The following is a 21,802-nucleotide window of genomic DNA, read 5'->3' as shown; positions in this document are numbered from 1 at the left end:
GCCTGGTAGTGATTTAATCCCATACATCAAGATCAGCAGAGCCACGTGGCCTCTCAGGTCCCACTGCCTCTGGCTTCAGGTAGCAGGTACCATCTCCTCCTCTCCTCTTCTTTCAGCTCTTTATCAGCTTCAGAGGAGGAGAAATGGAAACCTGAGCTGCCTCTGCTGTCGCATGAGCTAGGTTGATGTGAAGCAAGAAGGGAAGGAAAACTGCAGCCCAGGCTGACATGGTCACTACCACCTTGATGTGCAAAATGCACGTTGCTCCCTTTCCTAAGTGTTGGAGATGAGACAGTTGGTTAGAGTAGGATTGCTAAGGAAAAGTCAGTCATTAGACAGGTAGGGAGCAGAATTGTCAAGACTGCTGAGTGATACTGCTTTTCCTCACTGACCTGATCCATTCCTCTCTTATTAATCCTACTCTCATTGCAGACTGATCTCTTTTCTGATATTCAGATTAATTTTTTAAGAACTGCACCCAGCATGGCTATGGCCTGAGCATGCTCTGCTTCCTTGAGGTTTATTATGGTACCAATGAATAAATTTATCTGCTAATAAAAAAAACCCCTAAACTCACATTTCTCTTTTAGACTGAAGATCATTACATTTATGCATGAGCTAAAAGGTAGCAGAACTTCCTACTCCACCTTGCTCCTTTTAGGAGTGTTTTAGCTCAGGTATAACCTGGATTTAGACTAGACTAGAACAGAACAGAATAGCTGAAAGTGGCCTACAGTGATCATCTACTCCAACTGGTATTTCTAATATCAAATAGTAACTTTACTAGAAGGTAAACACTTGGCTATGTTCAATTAAGGAAACAGAAACATTCAAGACACATAAACGATGATTCTTTAGAATGCTTCCTGAATTCAACACTTACAGTTCAAGAATAAGTGCAGTAAGTATTCCCAATGCAATGAGTTATGTTGAGCCCTACCCTGCAAAGTGGATGGCTGGATTACCAAAGAATCCTGCAATGATTTGGGTTGGAAGGGATCTTAAAGACCACCCAGTTCCAACAGCCCTGCCATGGGCAGGGAAACCTTCCACTAGACCAGGTTGCTCCAAGCCCTGTCCAACCTTGAACACCTGCCTTGAACACTTCCAGGGATGGGGCAGCCCCAGCTCCTCTGGGCAACCATGCTACAACAGCAAGAACTTAAACCTTCTCAGAGGCCACTCATTCCTAAAGCACCAGATACTAAAACTATTTTCTGTCTCTGGATGCTGGAAGGTACTGGGAAAATGTAAAGCCGTGGTCGAGCATTTGTTTGCTAAGTGTTTGCAAGTTGGTTGCAGTGCTAACTCTGAACTTCCTCTACAGAGCTGATTCAAAGATTATGGTAACCAAACTGATAAACAAGTGTGAAGATCCACACATGGACAGAGCAAGCCACGATTTGAATATGCAGTAAACAGTGATAAGGCTACGCCTTGGAACTGCCTGCAGTCAGCTCTCCTGCCCAAATGAACACCAACTTGCTGACACCAGGCTTCAATAAGCATTGCTTAAGACATTAACCAACATGAATTACAATACAACTTTTCACAGTGCAAATACGGGCTGGAAGTCTTTCCACTTAATACTTGAAACAGGCTTAATTATCAGGATGTGAGGCCATAAGAATGCCTCTGGTTGTGTCTCGGCACACAAGGAGTGTCTCTGCCTGCTCGTTCTCATTACGCACTGCTGGTATGATCCATGGAGACCCAGGAGATGGGAAACAACTAATAAAATTGTTCATCTTGGTGTGGTTAGTAATGCAGGAGCAAGAAAGGGAGGGTGGAGGGATGCTGCTTCTCTGCAGAGCAGTAAGAGGCCACTATTTCTTTGCAAAAGGTTTTCATGAGCTTTCATTTACTTACACAGTGGCAGCTGCGAATTTATCTGTGGGTGCAAATCTGTTTATTAAGAATAATTTTATAACCTCACTTAAGAGGACATGACAACAACACAACCTGGTTTTCTCAATCCTTAATTCACTGATGATGGCAGCCCAGAAGACTTTTCCTCTGTCCCAAATTCTGTCTTGATATGTCTAGATTTCTCCACTGGCAAGCCAATTTCCTATAAATCTATACAAATTCCGAATATTTTCTTCAATCACACAAGAGGAACAGATCACAAGCCACTTTATTAAGGAAGCTGGGATAATCATTCTCAGAAGATAATTAAAAAGCAGGGATACATGAAGTAACTTGACCCAGTTCTCCCAGAGAACAGTGGCAGAGCTGGAGGGAGATGACAACTCTCACAGGCCTTGACCATTTTATCCTTCATCCCTGGGGTATCTTTCATGTCTGTAAGGAGGAAGCTCTGGGATGTTGATACTGATGTCAGTATCAGCCACGGCCATGAGATAAATCCCTAATCAAAGGAAGAAAACCCCACGTGGGCACTGAGAGGGGGTGAACCCACAGCGCCAGATTCTGAACCATTCCAGAGCTCACAGGTGAGCAGGGGCAGGGGGCACCACTGCTGTGAATATTCCTGGCTGCCACCACATGCCAGCAATGGAAAGTTCTTAACCTACAAATCAAGACCTGTAAATAACAAGGAGAAGGGTAATTCTTACCCCCTGCCAAGAACCACCTGCAATTCGATGCCCTGACGCGCCTGAGAGGTGTTCCCGATGTTACAGGGAGACAGCTGGAAAAGCCTCAAAGTCACTTTTCTCTGCTCCAACTTGCAGGCTACAAAGAGGATATTACCCAGCATTGCAGAATCAATAGCTATTGTGGGATTCATTGGTTTGATGTCAAGGCCAATTAGCTGCAAGTGGAATTAGCACATACTCTGTGCTGGAAGGCAAGTACATGTTCTTCCCTAGATGGGAAAGATGTTGGCTATGAAGGGCCTCCATGCAGGTGTGCACAGAAATTTGGGAATTAGCATCACATTTCCCAGTGCTGACAAACCTCACTGCAGCTTCTGCTCTCAGCAAACAGGAGCCTGAAGCAATGGCCTGCTCTGTCCTGTACATGAGACAAACTGAGAGAGGACAAACCCACAGACCAGACTGACCCTTTTTTTTGCATTTTTACACCTATGAAAGGCTATACTCGGCCAACCCAACTACTCACCCCATGTCAAAGAACCATGATGGCTGAGGTCACCTCAAAACACCACCTTATCCCTACATCTTCCCATTATTGCCCTGACTGATGCTAGCATAAGTTTTACTCCACGGTGAAGCTGGGATTTATTGCATTTCTTGGACTGATCTATGCTGTGCCTGGTTTGGCTACTGAGAAAGAGCTCAATGCTTGAGATTAAGTCCTGTTGGACTTAAGTTTGTCACATTAAAGGAAATTGGCTGCACAGATTTTATCAAACTTCAAAGATGCAAAAGAAGCAAGAGCAAGGAGCCAACTTTCAGAACCTCCACGCAAGGTGGTGTAAAACTGAATGTTTTTGAAGCAGCTTAACCCATATTTTAACTCCCACCCTGGGAGCAGCCAACAGTGAAGAAGACTTTGCAGAGGCCAGGAGGGTGAGAGCCCAGGGAGGAGGCAGCCCTGGGGCTGCACCAGCTCTCCGTGCACGTCCCTTCTGCTTCCCCTCTGGACCTTGACTCGCCTGCAGAGCCAACCACCCCACCCTGCACTCACAGAACCAGTTCCTCAGTTCAGCAGGGAGCTGGCACCCAGTGCCACGTCACAGAGCAGCAGGGCACAAACATGCCATGGAGGAAGGCTCCAGCCACTGTGGGCTGCAGTCAGCTTCCCATTCCTGGCTGGAGGCTGCCCACCCTGCGGCAAACTGAGCCACCCCATCTACTGCCACAACCTCTGCAGAAGCAGCTCAACCCGTTTTTTTCCCCATAAAATGATTTTCTGGCTCATTAAAACAAGTAAGATTCACCAAATTGTTCTTCAGCCTGGGACTGAACGTGGTTGCTGAAGCCCCTCTGAAATACCATAAACAGCACAGTAAATCCTGGCTCATGTGTCATCTTTTGTGACACAGTGCATAATCCATGGTGGCACTGGGTGGGCAGCAGACCTCAAAAATCACAGAACCACACAATCAGAGAATATCCTGAGTTGGAAGGGACCCACAAGGATCATCAAATTCAACTCCTGGCCCTGCACAGGACACTCCAACAATCCCACTCTGGCCCTGAGAGTGTTGTCCAAACGCTCCTTGAGCTCTGTCAGCCTTGGTGCTGTGCCCACTGTCCTGGGGAGCCTGTTCAGTGCCCAACCACCCTCTGGGGGAGGAACCTTTATCTAAAATGTTCATGTAAACTGCACTGACCACTGAAATAAGGAGAGCTGCCCCAAAGCACACTTGTGCACTGGAGGTGATGATGTCTGCCAGCCAGAGACAGCATTTGGGTGAGGATGGAGGGGGGGTCCATCCCTTGGACCTACAGGATGACTTGCAAGATGCTGCAATGGTTCCTCAGATAGCTCCTTTGTTATTTTTTACTTTATTCACAAATGAGCTCTGCACTCGTTGTGCTGAAGTGAGGCACCATTGTTGGGATAGAAATGGAAAAAAAAATACTCAAGGTTGTAGAAACACAGAGAGAACTCAGCTGGTGTGATCACTCATGTCCTAAGCTGCATGATGCTCATGGCAGGGGCCTGGAACAAGATGATCTTTAAGGTCCCTTCCAACCCAAACCATTCTATGGTTTCATGATTCTGTGACTGAAACCTGTGGCAATCCCACTGTAAAACCCTGACACTGCTGAGCTTTACACCTTTGGAAAAGCAGCCCCAGGCTGTGGCTGACACTCATGTGCATGAACCAACGATGCCATCCAGAGGTGCTCGGGTGCAGCACACAGCTCTGTGTCAGCAAGGACTAAAGGGAAAGACAGGGCCTGTGCAAAATCTTATATATCATACTTTAAACTAAACCCACCACCAAACAACTACATTTTCTGTTATGTTTAATTTATCTTGCCCATCGCTTGTTTTTTTCTGTTTTTCTCACTATTCACTGTGTGTTTTGATTTTCTAAGTCATTCATAAAAATATAGATACACCTCTGACCTCTCCTGGCAAACAAGAGTTACTTCATTTTATTCCCAATTACTAACAGCAGGCCTGGCACCACACGGGGAATTGAGACACTCATCTGTATTTCACTGCTGTGCAATAGTACATGAATTCAGATAACACCAAACACAGGCTGAAACAGGAAACAAAACACTGGAAAACAATCTAGAACAGCTGGTGACTCCCTTTCAGCTGTGAAATCATGACTCAAACTTGATACAAGAAAATGGTTTTTTCAGCATATGATTATACATATTTATGTGTGTGTACACACAGTTTATGTCAGCTGCCTGAACAGTTTGGGTACAGCATCACCTGTGGCACATTTTATGATGGGCAAAGTATGGCCCAGGAGAGGTTTGGTCAGTAGCAAAGGTTTGATTTACCTCTGTGTGCAGAGATATATCCTTCAGTGGCACCTGTATCTGTGTGATGTTATGATGTGGATTCACAAAGTGAAATAATATCAGAATAAAATCAACCACTGAATCCTTATTTTCTCCTTTAGGAAATTAATAGGATTAGAATCACATAATCATAGAATGTCCTCAGATTGGAAGGGACCTACAAGGATCATTGAGTCAAACTCCTGAGACTGCACAGATTAGGGACAAATAATCCCAACAGCACAAACTATATACTTACTCCTTTAATCTTTGAGATTTTTCAAACTTCATTGAGATAAATAACTGATTTTGAGAGGTACTATCTTAAAATTATAGAAAATACAATACCCCTGTATCTGTCTTTTAAAAGACCATCACTTACTGGTCCACTAGAATCAAAGCACTGGGTATTATTTTATCTCCTTACAGAAACTAAATAGGAAAATTGAGAAACACACTGTCTTGAAAAACTAACCAAGTACCTCTTCTGATAGCTTGTGGCAAGCACCACTTTCATGTGTTGTATCCCTCCCCAAAGGAGCATCCTTCTTTTACAGTATTTGAAAATTAAGAAAAACTGTAAAAATATAAATGACATCAGATGACAGATGGTGTGGCTGACTCGCACTACAGGGAGGCACAATCATGGTTAAGAGGAGATGGCTAAGGGGAGATTTTGACTGTTATGGGATCAGAAGGTTAAATTTAGGGACTGATGTCTGCACAGCACTTGGACCTTGAGTGGATCTCAAACCTAACCTGGCCTGAGCACCTGATGGTTCCTTCACTTCCCATCAGTCAACCCTGGGCCATGGCCTGTTTATAGGGGCACTCAGGTCCCCCATCAGCAGCTGCAGGGAGGCAGGTCTTGTGAAAGCTCAGTGAAAGCACAGGATCATGGAGATACCTGCAGGGAGAAGGGTTTGAAGGGCCACTTGGAAGAGATGAGCAGGATCCTGCACCCTGGTAAGGCAAGAGGTGGAGAAACAGCTCCCGTGTTTCAGATACCTCAGCACTGAATGTGTCTGGAGGGAAAAGCAGACATGTGGAGCCCTTCATAAAGCTGTGGGAGGTGACCCACAGAGATTGCTGAATCGACAGTCTGATTTTATAATCCCAACCATGCTACAAGTTTCAGACACGTCTTATATCAAGTGTACAACACTTCCATGCAGCAGCAAGAAAAAAAAATAAACAAACCCCAGGAAACACACCGGTTCTATGCACTGGGATGAAAAAGATACAGCTGTAGTTTAGCAGAAAGTATTTCTCTAAAAGATCAAGGACACTGTGCCTTCCCCTTCCCACCACTTTCATACACACAGTATTTTCCCAGATGAAAATGTCACCATCCACCCAATGCTGCACAGGGAAGTGCTTGTGCAGACAACAAATGCAAGTCTACATTGACACCAACAGGAAAAGAGCTGGAAAAGGCATGGAAAAAGTCTGGTCCTGTGAATGTGTGGGCTGTGCACCGACCTGTACTTCCCTGTCCTCACTTGCAGGGCTCTCATCCCGCACTGCTGGGCTCCCCCGACATCATTCACGATGTCATCCCCGATCATGATGGCCTGTCAGGGCGAGGAAACACAGGAAAACTGCCATGAATTCCATTTCTGCCACACGCCCCTGACATAACAAACAGCCTGACTTGATGTTTAATACCGCCATCAGACAAATTAAACAAGATAATATTGTCATCAGATTAATTAAAAGTCATCCTGCCTTGAACGTAATTCACGCTATGGCTCCTGCAGCGATGCACTGGGGCAGCACACGCCTGTACAGTTTGTAATCAATCACAAAAATCAAAGGGATTGGGCACACAGTTAAAAAAAAATGGTAAATTTTATGAAGTTAGGCCTCTTCTGTTCTTAACAATCCATTTCTGTTACACTCCAGGCAGCTTAAATTAAGCTTAACTTCTTAAAACTGCTATTCTACAAAGTAGTCAAAAGCTTAAGCTTGTGATCACTGAGAGCTTGCTTCCAACCCATTCTCAGGTTGATACAGAAATTTGGGAAATCACTCTAAAACGGAATTTATTCATTTTTGCACAATATGACACAATATGTACAGGCCTAGCATGATCTGTGTTACCACCACCTAAAGTTTATGCAAATACTAATAAACTACATTAAAAGAAGGTAACTGGGTGTGCTAAGATTTGTCTGTGTCTGATGAAAACTTACAGCATGCACAGAGCACCTTCCTACCTGTTAAAGATTCTTATTAAATCAAAGTGCATCAATTAATATCTTTTTGACAACCACATCTACAAAATTTCAAGTGCTTATTATCATCCTGCATTAAAAATTACTACGTTGATTTTATTCTTCAAATTGAAAATGGTTGGTTTTATAGTTTAAAAAAACCCAATATATACACAAAACAGTAATCTACCATTAATAATCAAAAAATCAGCTTTACACCTTCCAAAGGTGTTCTGCATTACTCTGAAGAGAACAGAGGCAGCACTTAAAAGCAGGGAAACAAAGCAGCTCCGAAAATCTGTAATCTGGTTTATCAATCCAATTTTAAAGCTTGTTTTTGTACCTTTTGTATCAAAGTTGAATTTTATCTAAAATACATTAATTAATTGCGCCTTTAGCCATTTGCTTTTCATCTTGTTGACTCAACCTCCTGCTTCATAAATGTAACTGCCCACCTTTCACAACCTCAGTACCTTGCAAATCCAGACATTCTTGCCTGAATTTCCATCCCTTCCAAGTACTTTTGATTATTTTCATACCTGCACATCAGATACATGGGGTCACTATGCAAAGTATTTCTTGTTTTACAGAAGAAATTGCTCTGAGTGATTTGAGTTTTCCCTGGGGTCTGTCATGATGGGTCCCTGCCTCATGTGTGGGTTTAGGGAGTTAATGGGATGTTTGCAAAGGATCAGGATTGCCTGGAGCAGCACTGAGGGGACTCTGCTGGGCACACACAGAGGCCAGCCCAGCATTTCTCCATCTGTGGAGAACTGATAAACAGGCCCTTGTCAGAGAGGTCATGGGAATGTGGTGCACAGGCAGAAGCAGGGAATTCTATGGGAATGCTGAGCCTTTCCATTCAGTTGGCTGCAGCTTTAAGGTCAAAAACATACAGGAAGACTCTGTTGCAGGTGCCATTCCAGTTACCAGTTCTGTTTAATACCAAATCCTCCTCTTCCATTGCCTTCACGTGGAAGCAGCTCTTTTTTCACAGAGCACACAAGAGCCAGTTCATCTGTGTCACTGACTCTGTGAGCTGTCTGCTGGGCAGCACTAAACCATACATACCAAGGAAGGCTAAAAATGGTAAAGCTCCAGAGCTATTTTTATTAATTACCTAATTGCAACGGGATCTTCTCCCACTTACTGCATAGCATGTAAAGGAAATCTCAGGATAAACCCAAATTTTCTGAGAGTATTCATAAACCAAACTGACCTAGCAACACGTAAACCTGTGACACCTCCATGTTAAAAACTAAATGCTCTTTTGAGTAATATATGAGCTGGGATGTGTAACATTATAAATAGTAGTGACCAGCCCAGTCTATCTGCCAGGTTGTTTTTGAACAGTATTCACATGAGAGATGGTGACCACCCCTCAGGGGAGGGGATGGAACAGGACACTCTTTCAACGTCTGGTACCACTGAAGTGGTTTATTTGGAAACAGTTTATATATGCCTACCTTTTCTTCCTTCTGCCTGGAAGAGCCACCACTGTGGAGGTGCTTTGAGAGGTTCCTTAGGCAGTAGAGAGATATAAGGACTTGTGACAAAAAGGTTGGAGCTGGGAAAAATACAGGGGAAGAGCAGGCTTTGGGAGAGGCAGCTCTGCCTTTTCAGCTCTGCTTTCAAACCCATTCAAAGCCACCAGACTATGTAGGGCTCAACCTTGCCCATCCTTCCATTTTTGGACCATTTTCCTTATCCACTCTGCTCATGGAAACACATGTGTTCCTAAAAGGATGCCCTCTCCTGTAGATAGTTCACCTTTCCTTGTCACTCCTCCAAAAAAGGAACCCAATATGAAATGAGGAGAAAATGATGGGTTAAATTTAAGAAATTAGTAAATAAAGCAGGAATGCATGGATAAGGAAAAGACAATAATCCCACTCATGCAGAGCTGCACAGGACAGGGCAACACAGCTCCAACCAACCAGCATCACCAATCTCTCCCAAGCTGCTCCAAGATATTTAATCACTGTCTTTGATAGTTTATACTCCCTTCTTCTTACAAAATTCCTTCCAACACCTCCTTGAGGGAGAGAGGGAACTGCATGCCTTTGCTCAGCCTGAGACTGGATGTTCAGGATGAGATTTCTGAAACAAAGGCAATTTCAGTCCTGTGTTCTCATAACCCTAAAAATGAATTTCCTCTGACAAAGGGAACGGGCAGAGTAGGGCAGCCCAACAAACAGTCTCTTGCCCACCAGGGCTGTATTTTACCCAGCCAGAGAAGTTTTCCTGCAAGACTGTGGCAGCTCTGTGAGTGCAGCTGCAGCTGAGCAGCGATGCCTGTCCAGGCCAGCTTGTGGCATACGCATACAAAAATGTACTCCAGCCCCCAGGGACTTCACAGATTTACTATCGGTGAAGGGCAATAATCACTAAAGGAGGAGCAATTATTCCCAAATCATTTAGGATTTAAAAAATCATTGGCAAGAAGATAGAGGTCAAAAGGTGCGCTGTCAAGGGAAATAAAAAAACTCTACCTGTCAAACCTGGGTTTAACTTCCTCTCTGACTGCAATATGGTAAGAAGAGAGAGAAAGATATAAAACTGAAAGGTCACATACCCACTGAAAGGAGGAATTAAAAGATCCCCGTCTGTGTTCACATTTTACACAGGGATCACACCATTAATTTGTTCAATCCTTCTGCAGGAGTTACTTTTTTTAGATCAGCTACAAATTTACTAAAAAGAAGGGAAAAAACACAGTGAGTCTCTCCGGTTTCAAGACAAATGATCAAAGAATCAGGATGATGTGATTTATATTTCCCTAAGCCACGCAGCTGGTGAGAGATGGTGTGTTTGGTTTACACAGTGAACTAAGCACACATGGGCCATAGCTGAGGGAAGCCACTGCTCTTGAAGGGTCCCCATCAAACCCAACCCCTGTTGGGGGTGATCACAGGGGACATGAACATGACCTCCAAGAATCTGGGAGTGGGAAGGCACAATATATTCCCCACAGGTCAGCAATCTTATTGGTGCTGTCTGTGCCACAGATCCAGAGCTGAATGGAGGTGGGGGCCAACCTTTTTTACCCACAGAAGCGGCCAAAGCTAGTAAAGTCTTCAGAGATGCTGCTGGGGTGGTGAATGGGAACCTCGGGTAATTTTTGTTTGCAAACAGAGCTCTAGCAGTCACTAAAATCACAGGAAAGTGTCTGATCAGAAAACAAAACATGCAGTAAGAAAATGAATGAGGCAGAAAGATAAGAATATCCTGATTTACCCAACCATGCTCGTGTTGCAGGGCAGGGTTTACTAGGATGAGCTCAGACACAGTACTCTGGAGGATGCAAACAGTGAGATGCACAGAAGGCAGTGTGCTAACTTCACCAGAATACTGAACACAGAGTCAAACATATTTATGCCTAAACAGATTTTTGCCATAGGCTTGATAGCATTAATCAAGCTAAATGTGCCAGGGCCATAAGGAAATAAAGCTTACACACCAAATCTTGATTAACGTATTAAACCCCTTTACAGAAGAAATATGACACGTTTGCTTTTCTCCCTGTTCTCCTTGGTCCAAGTGGTAATCTCCCAGGCTTCAGGAGCCCATGTTATGTTAATTATGTTTCTGTCTTAGATTTCCAAAAGCTGCAGGGCCAGCCAGGTTTCAAAAAGCTTTCAGCAGGACTGAAGTTTGAATCTTCACTCAGCCAGTTCATGTTTCCTTCAGAGGTGGGAAATCTTCCCCTGTCGTGGCCAGTGAGCAACGAGGGGACACTGGCACAACAGCAGGTTGTCTGTGCCACTCTTGGGTGACCTCCCTCTGCTCTCATGCACCACTAACTCCCACCTGAGACTTGCAGGTGGCAGAAATGGGAATTGGTTAACTACCAGTAGTTTATGGACTCCGGTATGACCTGCCATAACTCCCATTAAAACAGGACAATTTGCTACAGAGAGAACTTTTTATGATTATATAAAACTACCAGAACCTTAACATTATTTAGGTTTTATTGTAAAGCTGTAAAAATCATCCACTGTGACAGCTGCCTTAAAACATATGAATTAGGCATTTCAGTAACCTTTAAGATGTGTTATTCTTTGTCATATTACTGAATTGTAAGATAGGTCTGGTTACCTCTAAGAGGTTTAAATTTCCAATCTATTAAAGTAATACCAGCAATCTGTTATTTCTAGGCCATTGAGGAAAGGTTAAAATGAAAATTGGACTTTGGGGAGTTCCTCCCATTCTAAGTGCAGGCTGAATACATCTCAGCAGCAGAAGGCAAAGTCAGGGTCTCAGTAAGAAGCAGTTATCAAGGGAAACGACTGGTGATAACTTTATTGATTAAAGCAGCTTGAGGAATTTCAGAATTGCCATTGTCTAGAATTACTGTGGTGAGACAGCTTTATTAAAAAGGTATTTTTCATTAAAAGTCAGGGGAAAGAAAATTGTAATATGTTTCCAAAAGCACAGCTCATCTAAAATGGTTTAATGATGGTTTGGATTAAATGCATTCTACAGGTGGAATAAGTTACTGGCAAACATTTTGCAAAAGTAAAGGCAAGTCAAACCAGCCCTTGTCATGTCACTACAAATGCAGAGAAGTATAGTTCATCCAGGAGAAAGATTAAAATGTAATACATTGTATTACAGGAACTTACTGAAGTGAATATACTGAGGTTTTAAACTGAATATACTGAGGTTTTGTTATTATGTTCCATGAACTAAACCAGCCTGCAAATCCTTCCCAAAAGAACATTAAAGTTGCAAGGTCAAGCACTGAGAAGTTGGAAAAAGAATAAATAATCTCTGCTTTTCTGTACCCAAACCAAATTCTCCTGAAGCCGACAGGGACCATTCTCTGGTGGGACCATTTTTACCAGGTTGGTGATGCATTAAATGAGATTTGTTTCCCAGGACAAACTTTCTGAGACAGGAGTTCTGCTGTTGCATCCCTGCAATGATACCTTCCCTCACTGCCATGGGCTGACATGGTCCTGGCATTCCATGAGCTGGGAAAAAGAGTGTCTGAGGAAAACTGCACCTCTCTGCCCAGGAAAAAGGACAAGGGATGCCACTACGCAGGGTTACCAGAATAGAAAACTCAGGAATAACACCTTCCCTCCTACTCCTGCAAACCAATCATTTCTGATATGAGCAGAAAGGAAACACAAACCTTTATGTATGTGATTTACACAAACAGCATCCAAGGTGGTTTGTGGGTTTTGGGTTTTTTTGGGGGTTTTTTTTTGTTTGTTTTGTTTGTTTGTTTGTTTTGTTTTGTTTTGTTCTTGTTTCCAGCTATTTTTTTTTCCAAATGCCACTCTGTGGCTGAAAAGGATTTGGGTGTTTGTTGGTTGGGTGAATGGTTTGAATAATTTCCATGGCTGTAACTGGGATATTAAGTTCAAGCTGAGTTATCTTGTAACTGGAAAGATGTGGACAAACCAAAGGGAGCACAGGAAAGAGCCAGAGGGACAAAACTGAGGGAAGCAGCTGAGAGCTAAACCACACAGTTTTAGTAAAAGACAACTACTGTAATGATAAAAAGCCTACAGATAACTGGAGAGAGAAAACAGCCAGGAAGGCAAGAAGTTATTTGTTGTTAATTAGAGTAAAACTAGAAATAAGGAGATGCAGTTTAAAAGGGAAGTATTCCAATGAATCTCAGGAAAAGCTGCCTGCACATAAAACCTGAACACTGTCCCTGGGGTACTCACAGCAGCCTGGGTGTTTGGCTCACTGAAAACTACTCTGGACCAAACATTAATAAATGTGGAGCAGGGAACATTCCTGCACTGAGAAGGAGATGGATTAGATGGTCTACCAGGTCTTTTCCATCTCCCCACTCTATAATAAAGTACAACTCAAGCACATACTGAATTACAGGGCCATAATTTCATCTCCAGGCTCGAGGGACCTACAAGGCACCCAAACTTTGCTCCTGTTGTTTATAATGTCACCCAAACCCCCCTGATGGAATTATTACGTTGTAATTCACTGCTGTTTGTGAGTCATCTCATACTCATCCTTATGCCCTGTGTGACATAACAACAAATCAATAAAGAGGAGACAACTGGGGACAACTACAGAGAGGGGGGGAAATGGGCTGTATATGGAAGCCCCACACATTCAGCACGTTTCTGGAAAGCCAGTAATACAGGAGGAGGTTTTGGGTCAGTCAGCAAAATTATAAAATATTTTACTTCTGCCTTTCCTTTTACTAAAAGAAAGGTAATCAGTGCAACACTAAAGGAAAAAAAAATAACATTTTGGCTTCAATTCCACTGTTCTGCAGCCTCCAGTCTCCAAGTTTCTCTCTCTCTCTCTCTCTCTCTCTCTCTCTCCCCCTCTCTCGGCAAAAATTCTTCCATGATTCCCTGGGAAACCTAACTTCTGTTCTTTTGTATTGTTTTCTTTAGCTTCCAAATAAAGGAATTTCACAAAAGAAGTGCATGTTCTTTGGAACCACATGGTTTGGGAGGAAGGTGAATATGAGAGCACAACACAACAACGTTGTGGAAGGAGAAACTACAGCAGAGAATGGAGGGATGGAAGGCTCTAAACTGAGCAGAGGTGTGGAGGGCACAAGCCAGAAGAAAGACAGACTGACACTGGGAATAAAAAGGGAAACAGCAGGAAGTTAAAAAGAACCCTGAGAAAGGTAGAGAAAATTATGTCACACCTTCCAGGAGGGTGGTAAGTATGAACAGGGAAGGAGAAATTCAACCTGTTAGCATTTACCCTCTTGGTTGTCAATTCTCTTTTGTCTACTTCACATTTTTGACAGAATAAGCAAACATAGGTTTTTACCCTCTGCAGTATTTTTTCAACAACTATTCCTTTCTATTCATTTGGGTTTTTTTAAGTAGTTCATAGGAAGATCTTGAATATAAATATCTCTCTGCACCATATGTAACACACTGCATTTGGAAAAAATATTTGCATATCCACCCAAAGTTTACCATGCCCTCCTGGTCACATTCCCTTCAGGCTCTTCTGTAGCTTTCCAAAGTTATAGCAAAGCAGAAAAAATGCATCAGTGGGCATTAATGTATGGCACAGCCCGTGGTCAGAGCATCTGAAACCTTACCTGCTCTGCTGGAACTCCCATTTCTGCCAGGGCTGACTCAAAAAACCTTTTTGATGGTTTTCCCACTACCTCAGCTTGAACATCACAAGCATACTGGAAAAAAAGAAGAGAGAAACACAAAAAAATGCTGATTGGAAAAGCATTTGTTCAACTCCATAATTCCAGTTACAAAAACTATGTGATTATTGATTTTTGCCCTTAAATAACACAACGGATCAGTGGCTGAAGTTAAACATCAGGGAATTTGGATATCAGAAGTGGTTGAAGTTCTCTGGCAGGAAAGAAATTCTTCTTGAAACATCTCAAATTACAAATCTCTTACATCCTCCATCATGGAACAGTCTCCAAACTCAGCTCCAGTGTTGCACATTTTTTTAGGAGCATCACTCTTAGAAACATAACAAATATCCTTTATATGAAATTATCAGAAGTACCGGAGGGCCTTAAAAGGTGTAGAGGGTTTCTTCAACGACCTGGCTTAATTTTAATGGTTCAAGTGACCAGCCAGATTTGAAAAGTTACATTTTCCTGCAACTAAATATCAGTGCTATGCCAAAACACCTGTATCTAGTTTGTTCCTAGACAAGAAGCCTGAACTTAATCTGGGAGGCAAAAACTCTCCCCCCAAACTCAAATAGACACAAAATTAATGTGCTACAAGTATATGTTATATAAGTATACAAGTACAAATTAATTGCTACAAGTATATGTTATATAAGTACACAAGTAGACATTATATATGTTCTGTGTTTATTTATTACCCTGTTTTGTCTTATTCTCTGCATTCACTATGTACTTTTTTTAATCCCTCTTCAAGCTTATAAAAGGGAAAATAAAGATTCTCTCCTTCTCTCCTTGGCTTATCAGTCAGGTTCCGGTTCTGCACAGATTTAATCAGGCTTAAAAGCAGGATTGACCTTGAATAAGGGCCTTTTGCTGCAAACTGTCAAGGGCAAGGGCTGTGTCAAAAACAACACTGCACCAAACATAAAATGGACCTCTTCAGGTTCTCTTGGATATCTTGCAGACAACATTCCATGTTTTCCTTTTCTTGCTCCTCCTTTCAAGGGCCTCGCTTCCAAAAAAAAAGGTGCCACAACGGTAAAAGTTCACATTTTAATTAAAAAAAAAAAAAATTAATAAAAAGAACAAAGGCAGAAAACAAATGAATCCGCCCATCTTTAGAATGCAGCAAATGAGTCTCCCTATCTGGGGGAACTCCCTCCACCAAGGTGAGTAATTACAGAAGATGGCCCATATTTCTACCAGTTACTCTTTTAACAAGGTGCACAGAGCGAGTAAGCATAATTCAAGCCATAAAATACCTCCAATGCCTTCATATATGCTCCAACATCAAGTTTCAGACCATCGGTTTCTTTATAGTAGCGTCTGGAAATGGAAGTGATAAAGTTCCCATGAAATGAAAACGTTGGCAGTTAAACACAAAGAAACCACATTTTATTATTTCTCTGCCTTTATGGGTGTCCATATGGCTGCAACAAAAAGTCAAGCAATCAGAAAATCCAGAGCCTTAATTTAGCACCGGGAATTAGGGAAAGGACAGGCTCAGCACCACGCAATGCTCGGGGAAAAGATCTCAGACCAGATGCCCATCTGGGACACAACTCCACTGGTTCAAAGGGATTTCAAGGAGCTCATATGAAGGATGAACGTGTCCAGTGTTTTCCTGCACAGTGACAGAGACCCCCTGGCAGATAAAAGGCTGGCACCAACCAGCATCTGTGACCCCTTCAGTGATCTAGAAGGAGACCCCAAACAGTTGAGCACCATCACCTCCCACATGAGGAAAGCCAAGGCACTGTTTGTTGTGACTAAGAAAGCCCTCTAAGCCATATTTTGTTCCTTCTAAAAATGGCCCTATTGCCATGAAGCTTACGAAATTAGATATTATCTTTACAGTGTTTTTCTAGAACAGCAATTCACACTAATGTAGGTCTTCCAAGCTCTCCTGATCAGAGCAAAGACAGGTTTCCATATGAAAGGAAAAAAAAGGTAGGATGAGCAGCCAGTAAGATTTTATGCCTTATCCTTCTGCCATTTTCGATTATTCAGCATAGCCTTCCTTTAAAATGACCACTTGACCTTTGCTAGAACAGCCATTAACCTTCTATAGTCTGGCGTAAACAGCTTAATTTTCTGACAGTGGCATGACAGAAGAAATTACAAAGCCAATTCCCACTCTCAGCCCAAAACAGATGCTAAATGTAAATCACTCCATTTTCAGGAGGAGGGCATTCTGCTTCAGTGACTCTGACACTTTGGTTTTCTATGGAATGAACTAAAACTTCGACCAAAACCAACCTACTTGCCCACCTTGCAAAGATCCATCCAATTGTGCCAGTTCTGCACTTTAAAAACAAAGCTGACTGGTGGCTGGGTTTTCTATATGGCCCTTTGCATCAACAAGGCTTCTGTAGTCAGGTGAACAATTCTTGCAATTTATAATCTCCCTTCTCCAAATCAGAGAACTCACCAGAGAACTCATAGTCACATTACCTAAATGATCAATCATTAAAGGAAAAGGTCACGGTGAAAAATGAGCTCTGAATATCCAAAAAATCTACATTTTTACATGAAAAATAATATTTAAAATTAGTAGCAACAAGTCTGGGTTTTAATTAATTTATATCAACAAATGACCAAACAAAAACTTTTATATGCACAGGGTACAAAGGCGTTTTTTGCATTAAACACACTACAATTCCTAAAGAAAGGTTGATTCTATATTCCTTTCTGAAAGATGATATTACATAACACAAAACCTGGTTATTTTATGCACATCAGCCATTCTGCTGCGGGCTCAACATTTTCTCCTTATCCTTCTGAGAAGCAGTAAGGATTTTTCACCCGTGCTGTAGGATTAGAGCGTGAGTGTCAGGTGAGGCAACACAATGAATTTAACTGCTCCTTCCCACTGATAAGTTCTACCCAGCTGGATCAATAACCTACAAACTATGGAGGGTTTTCATGCCCATTATGGTCTATTGAACCACTGAGAAAAGTTGTCACTACAGTTTCCCCAAGCTAAACGTGCCCAGTCTTTTTAAAGCCCATGCATCACACAACAGATAAGAATGACTCCTGCAAGGCTGTTGGGATTTGGCATTATTCAGCACTGGCATTAATAACCTCCTGTTTAAAAACCTCAGAACACATATAAATTAACTGTTTTTAGGAAAACATTCAAACTTGCTGACTGGATTTTTCCTGTATGTGAAAGCAGGAGATCAAAATTTACCTTTAATGGACAGAGAATAATTAAAAATATTGCTTGATATTCAAACTATAAAAAATATGGATCTGTCTCTACAAAAGCACCAAAAGCATCAAACTGCATCAGAGACCTACACCAATAGCCCTTTATCCAAGCATGGCCTGTTGGATTTTTGGGTTTCTTTCACTATTAAAAATCATTTATATTCAGTTCAGCCTACAGGCAGCAGTTAAACCAACGTTTCTCACCTCTGAGATCTTGCAGGAGCAAAGACAAAAAGACAAGCAATGCCTAAAATCCTGCTGGCCTCTTGCAATACTCACTCTCTTGGGGGTTGCACACATCATAATCCAAACTCTCCATTATTTCTGTGGGTTTTTAAGAGGCTCTCCTAAAGCAACAAAAGTCCTCTTCGTTGACAGGTATCTGAGCAGATCAGACTCTCAGCCCAGACAAACATATTAACTACTTCAAAGCTGATACTGTGAATGCCCACACCAATTTCTAGCCTCCATTAAAGACACTGGTGAAAATTTAAAAATACAAAGACTTGAGGGAAAAAACAGAGCTTAACTCACCCTCTTCCAAGGGAGATCAGGACAGGCTTCTCCATCCCAATCAGAACCCGGAAAGCTTCATTAAGGTTTGCATAGGTGAAGTTTTCTGCTGCATCTCCAAGAACCACACAGTTCGGGTTTGTTTTATCGATCTCGGCAAATTCAGGCACAAGATCTACAGAAGGAGGAAAAAAAGAAAACTAATCACAAACCCCTCACCATTTCAGAGCCCACTGAATTGATGGTGTTTCCTCAGATTTGTGTTTTCCTTTAAGTCTGGATCAACTGCTCTTCAGACCTCCCTGTTCAAGACTGGCTCCTGTACCCTCATCTGCCCTGTGACAAAGAGCCAAACAAACCCTTTCCCACCCCTCCAGGTGTCCCAGCACGTGTTGCAGTTGTCCCACCGTCGTGCACGAGCAGGTGTGGCCTCAGGCCTCGCTCCTTCAGGATGTGGCAGGCTGCTGGAGCTGGGGCCGTGACCTCGGACACGGACACGTCAAAGCCCATCCCCTGGAGCTTCCTCACGAAGTTCTCGCGGGTGGCCTGGGTCTCGTTGGTGCACAGCCGCAGCTTCAGCCCAGACGCTTTGATCCTGGGGAGGGAGAGCGGTGCAGGGGTGAACTGGGCATGGAAAACGAGCTCAGGGCACCAGTTTTGCTAAAGATTATATTAAGGTGATACTCCAGAACGGGAGCAGACACACCTAAAATACTGATTCTGGGCACTGCAGCTGCAGTTTCCACGTGCAGAGCCGCTGCCAGAGCATGTAGCTCTGTGTACCCTCTGGAGTACAGAGCTGAGCTGGACAGGCAGCACAGGGGATGTCCACCACCCCCAGAATACCCCAGTGTGTCAGGCACACACTCCCTCCACACATAAAAACACTTCAGTCTAGTTCCTTTCCTTTAAACTGGTCCATGGATGCCATCACACCTGCACAGCAGCAGCTGGTGTGATACCACTGGCCCTTGACATCTTAACTTGGATTTTCACCTTTCCACTTACTGATCACCTGCTGCAGGCAACAGCAAGGCTTGGCACCTCTGCAGACTGCAGGTGAGAGGTTAGTTGCAGTGATGCTTGCAGCAACACTGGCATGGACTCAGTTACTTTTGTCGTTACATCTCTCATAAAACACCTGTGCTGTTACTTGGTGGGTAATCCTGAAAAATATGGTAGTTCAACTGATTCATTAATAAATGTTTCTCAGGGGAAGAAAACATGGCCACAAGTGTCCAGAGCCAAGGACTGGTATTCTGCAAAAGTTGTGTTGATGCCTCATCCCTGGAAGTGTTCAAGGACAGGCTGGACGGGGCTTGGAGCAACCTGGTCTAGTGGAAGGTGTCCCTGTCCAGGGCAGGGGGTGGAACAACAGTATCTTTAAGGTCCCTTCCAACCCAAACCATTTTAAGATTCTGTGAATCTCCTGCAAGTCCTCTCCCTCTGAGTGGCTTTTTTCCTGACCCAAGCTGTGATGACCTATTGGTCACCAAAAGGCCATTTCTGAAAGGATGAGTTTCGAGTTTTCAGCTATTTGAAGACCTGACGTATTTCAAAGTGGCCATGGAAAATCAGAAGCATTGAAAATGTACCACAATTAAAAAAAAAAAAAAATTGCCTAAGGGACTGTCACTCAGCTCCTCAATATATAAAAATTCGTAATTTTTGTCAGATTTCATGTGAAGGTGTGTATAATTGTCTTTGAGGACCTGAGCTCATGCAGATTCAGATACCTAGGTAAATCTGGGACTAGGCTTATAAATTCTTATTAAAATATTATTACTTTTCTTTCTGTTAGGATGAAAAAGGTCTTTTCTATTAAGAAAGTCCCTGCACTGATTCTCAAGACAACAAAATAATGCTGGGTTTGTTTTCTAGGGAAGATGACCTCAATTGGTTGGTTCAAACACCAAAACCACCTCGAGGCAACGCATCCGATGACGAACTTTCTGTCAAAGGATTCTTGGAAATCTGGTCCTGACCCAGAGAGGCCCTTCTACTCATTAAAACTGCACGCCAGTGTCCTCTTTCATAACGCTGGTGATTCATTTCTTTCTTATTATTTGTCTTTCCTAATCATAGATATGCGAATTATCAATTACACTTAGTGGTTAATTGCCCTTCATAAAGATAGCTTTTCTATTTTAAATTAGGCAGTTAATATATTGTAACTAATAGCATCCACTTGTACATTATAAATATATCTTCATTGATTGGAGCACTGAATGTGAGATTCACTCACAAGTTAATGAAGCAATTGAGTGAAGAAGTGCAGGGTGTACCCAGGGAATAATTATTGTTAATGAATTATGATGTGACCTTCTCAGAACAATGAACAATTGGTGTGACAGTGAGATGACAGTATTCCACATCTGTTATTCGAGACACGGTTTCAGCTGGAGTTTAAAAGCAAAGCAGTGTAATTTGGATACATAACGAACTCTAACAGAGTGTGCCACGGTTAAAAAAAATATTCTAAATGCAAAACCTATCTGCACAGTCCTGGGGAAAACAAAAAATCCCATGAATCACAAGTGCCTGGAAGCAGAACTTTGTTGAATGAGAATCTATTCTTTCTCCTCTTAAAGGTCAACAACACGAATCCAAGAACAACGCTAAACACTGACTTGCACAGACAAACAAACACCCTCACAGGTCAGCTTGGGGAAAGCAAAGACTCACTTTTCCTGTACTACAAACTTAAGTTCTTTCTCAGCATTTTAGATGAAAAACAGAGTTACACTTCTGAAAGGCTTGACCAAAGCAGGAGCAGTCTGGAATCATCCCCAACTCCCACCATCACTTATCACCCCAGCAAACCAGCTCAGGAAATGCTTAGGTGAGGTCTACAGAGTGTTAGACCAAGCTGGAAAATGGGAGTCTATGTGAAAAGGACTTCTGAAAATATCCCAGAACACTAAACAAAAGAAAAATCAACAAAAACTCCAGAGGAGACTTATTTCTACAAAAATATCTTTCCAATGTATTGCCACCTTTTCCTTCCCAGTGAGCACCCTAAAAAGACTTCCTGCTACTCTCTGTCAATCCTTTTATGGAACAGTCACACTTGCTGGTGTGTGCATAATTACACACACACACACTGGGATGAATCCATCCCTGGATGCTCAGTATCAGCAAACACACATCAGCAAACAACTATTAACTCAGAGCTTAAATAATTAGGGAGAGCTTTTACCAACATGGGGGAAATCCTGGCTGCAGTCGTGTTTACAGCAAAACTCTCCTTCAGTTTTCCTGGTCAGGCAGGTTTTGCACCAGGAGGAACTAAAAGAGGTGGCTTGAAGGTCTCTGTCTGACAGGGGAGATGCTTT

The 21,802-nt window shown here is 42.6% G+C and overlaps 1 protein-coding gene and 1 long non-coding RNA gene across 3 annotated transcripts in view; both read right to left on the bottom strand.

The window, feature by feature from the left end:
- LOC127477212 (uncharacterized) overlaps window positions 1–21,802 on the bottom strand; it is a 629,249-nt gene that overhangs the window by 293,116 nt on the left and 314,331 nt on the right. The window lies entirely within an intron of this gene.
- The window catches only part of LHPP (phospholysine phosphohistidine inorganic pyrophosphate phosphatase), an 80,366-nt gene that overhangs the window by 49,061 nt on the left and 9,503 nt on the right, over window positions 1–21,802 (bottom strand). For both annotated transcript variants that reach the window (XM_051801224.1, XM_051801225.1), the window contains 5 exons: window positions 18,875–19,062; window positions 18,489–18,642; window positions 16,001–16,064; window positions 14,676–14,768; window positions 6,885–6,976 (listed from right to left, as the gene is read on the bottom strand). In XM_051801224.1, the coding sequence (XP_051657184.1) occupies window positions 6,885–6,976; window positions 14,676–14,768; window positions 16,001–16,064; window positions 18,489–18,642; window positions 18,875–19,062 (591 nt within the window). The remainder of the gene's footprint in view (window positions 1–6,884; window positions 6,977–14,675; window positions 14,769–16,000; window positions 16,065–18,488; window positions 18,643–18,874; window positions 19,063–21,802) is intronic.

The sequence above is a fragment of the Manacus candei genome, unplaced genomic scaffold (genome assembly GCF_025592945.1).
Source record: "Manacus candei isolate 608988 ecotype Guabito, Panama unplaced genomic scaffold, ASM2559294v1 h1tg000050l, whole genome shotgun sequence".
Lineage (NCBI taxonomy): Eukaryota > Metazoa > Chordata > Aves > Passeriformes > Pipridae > Manacus > Manacus candei.
The sequence above is the reverse complement of the archived record's forward strand: the minus strand, read 5'-3'. Positions and strand labels throughout refer to the sequence as shown.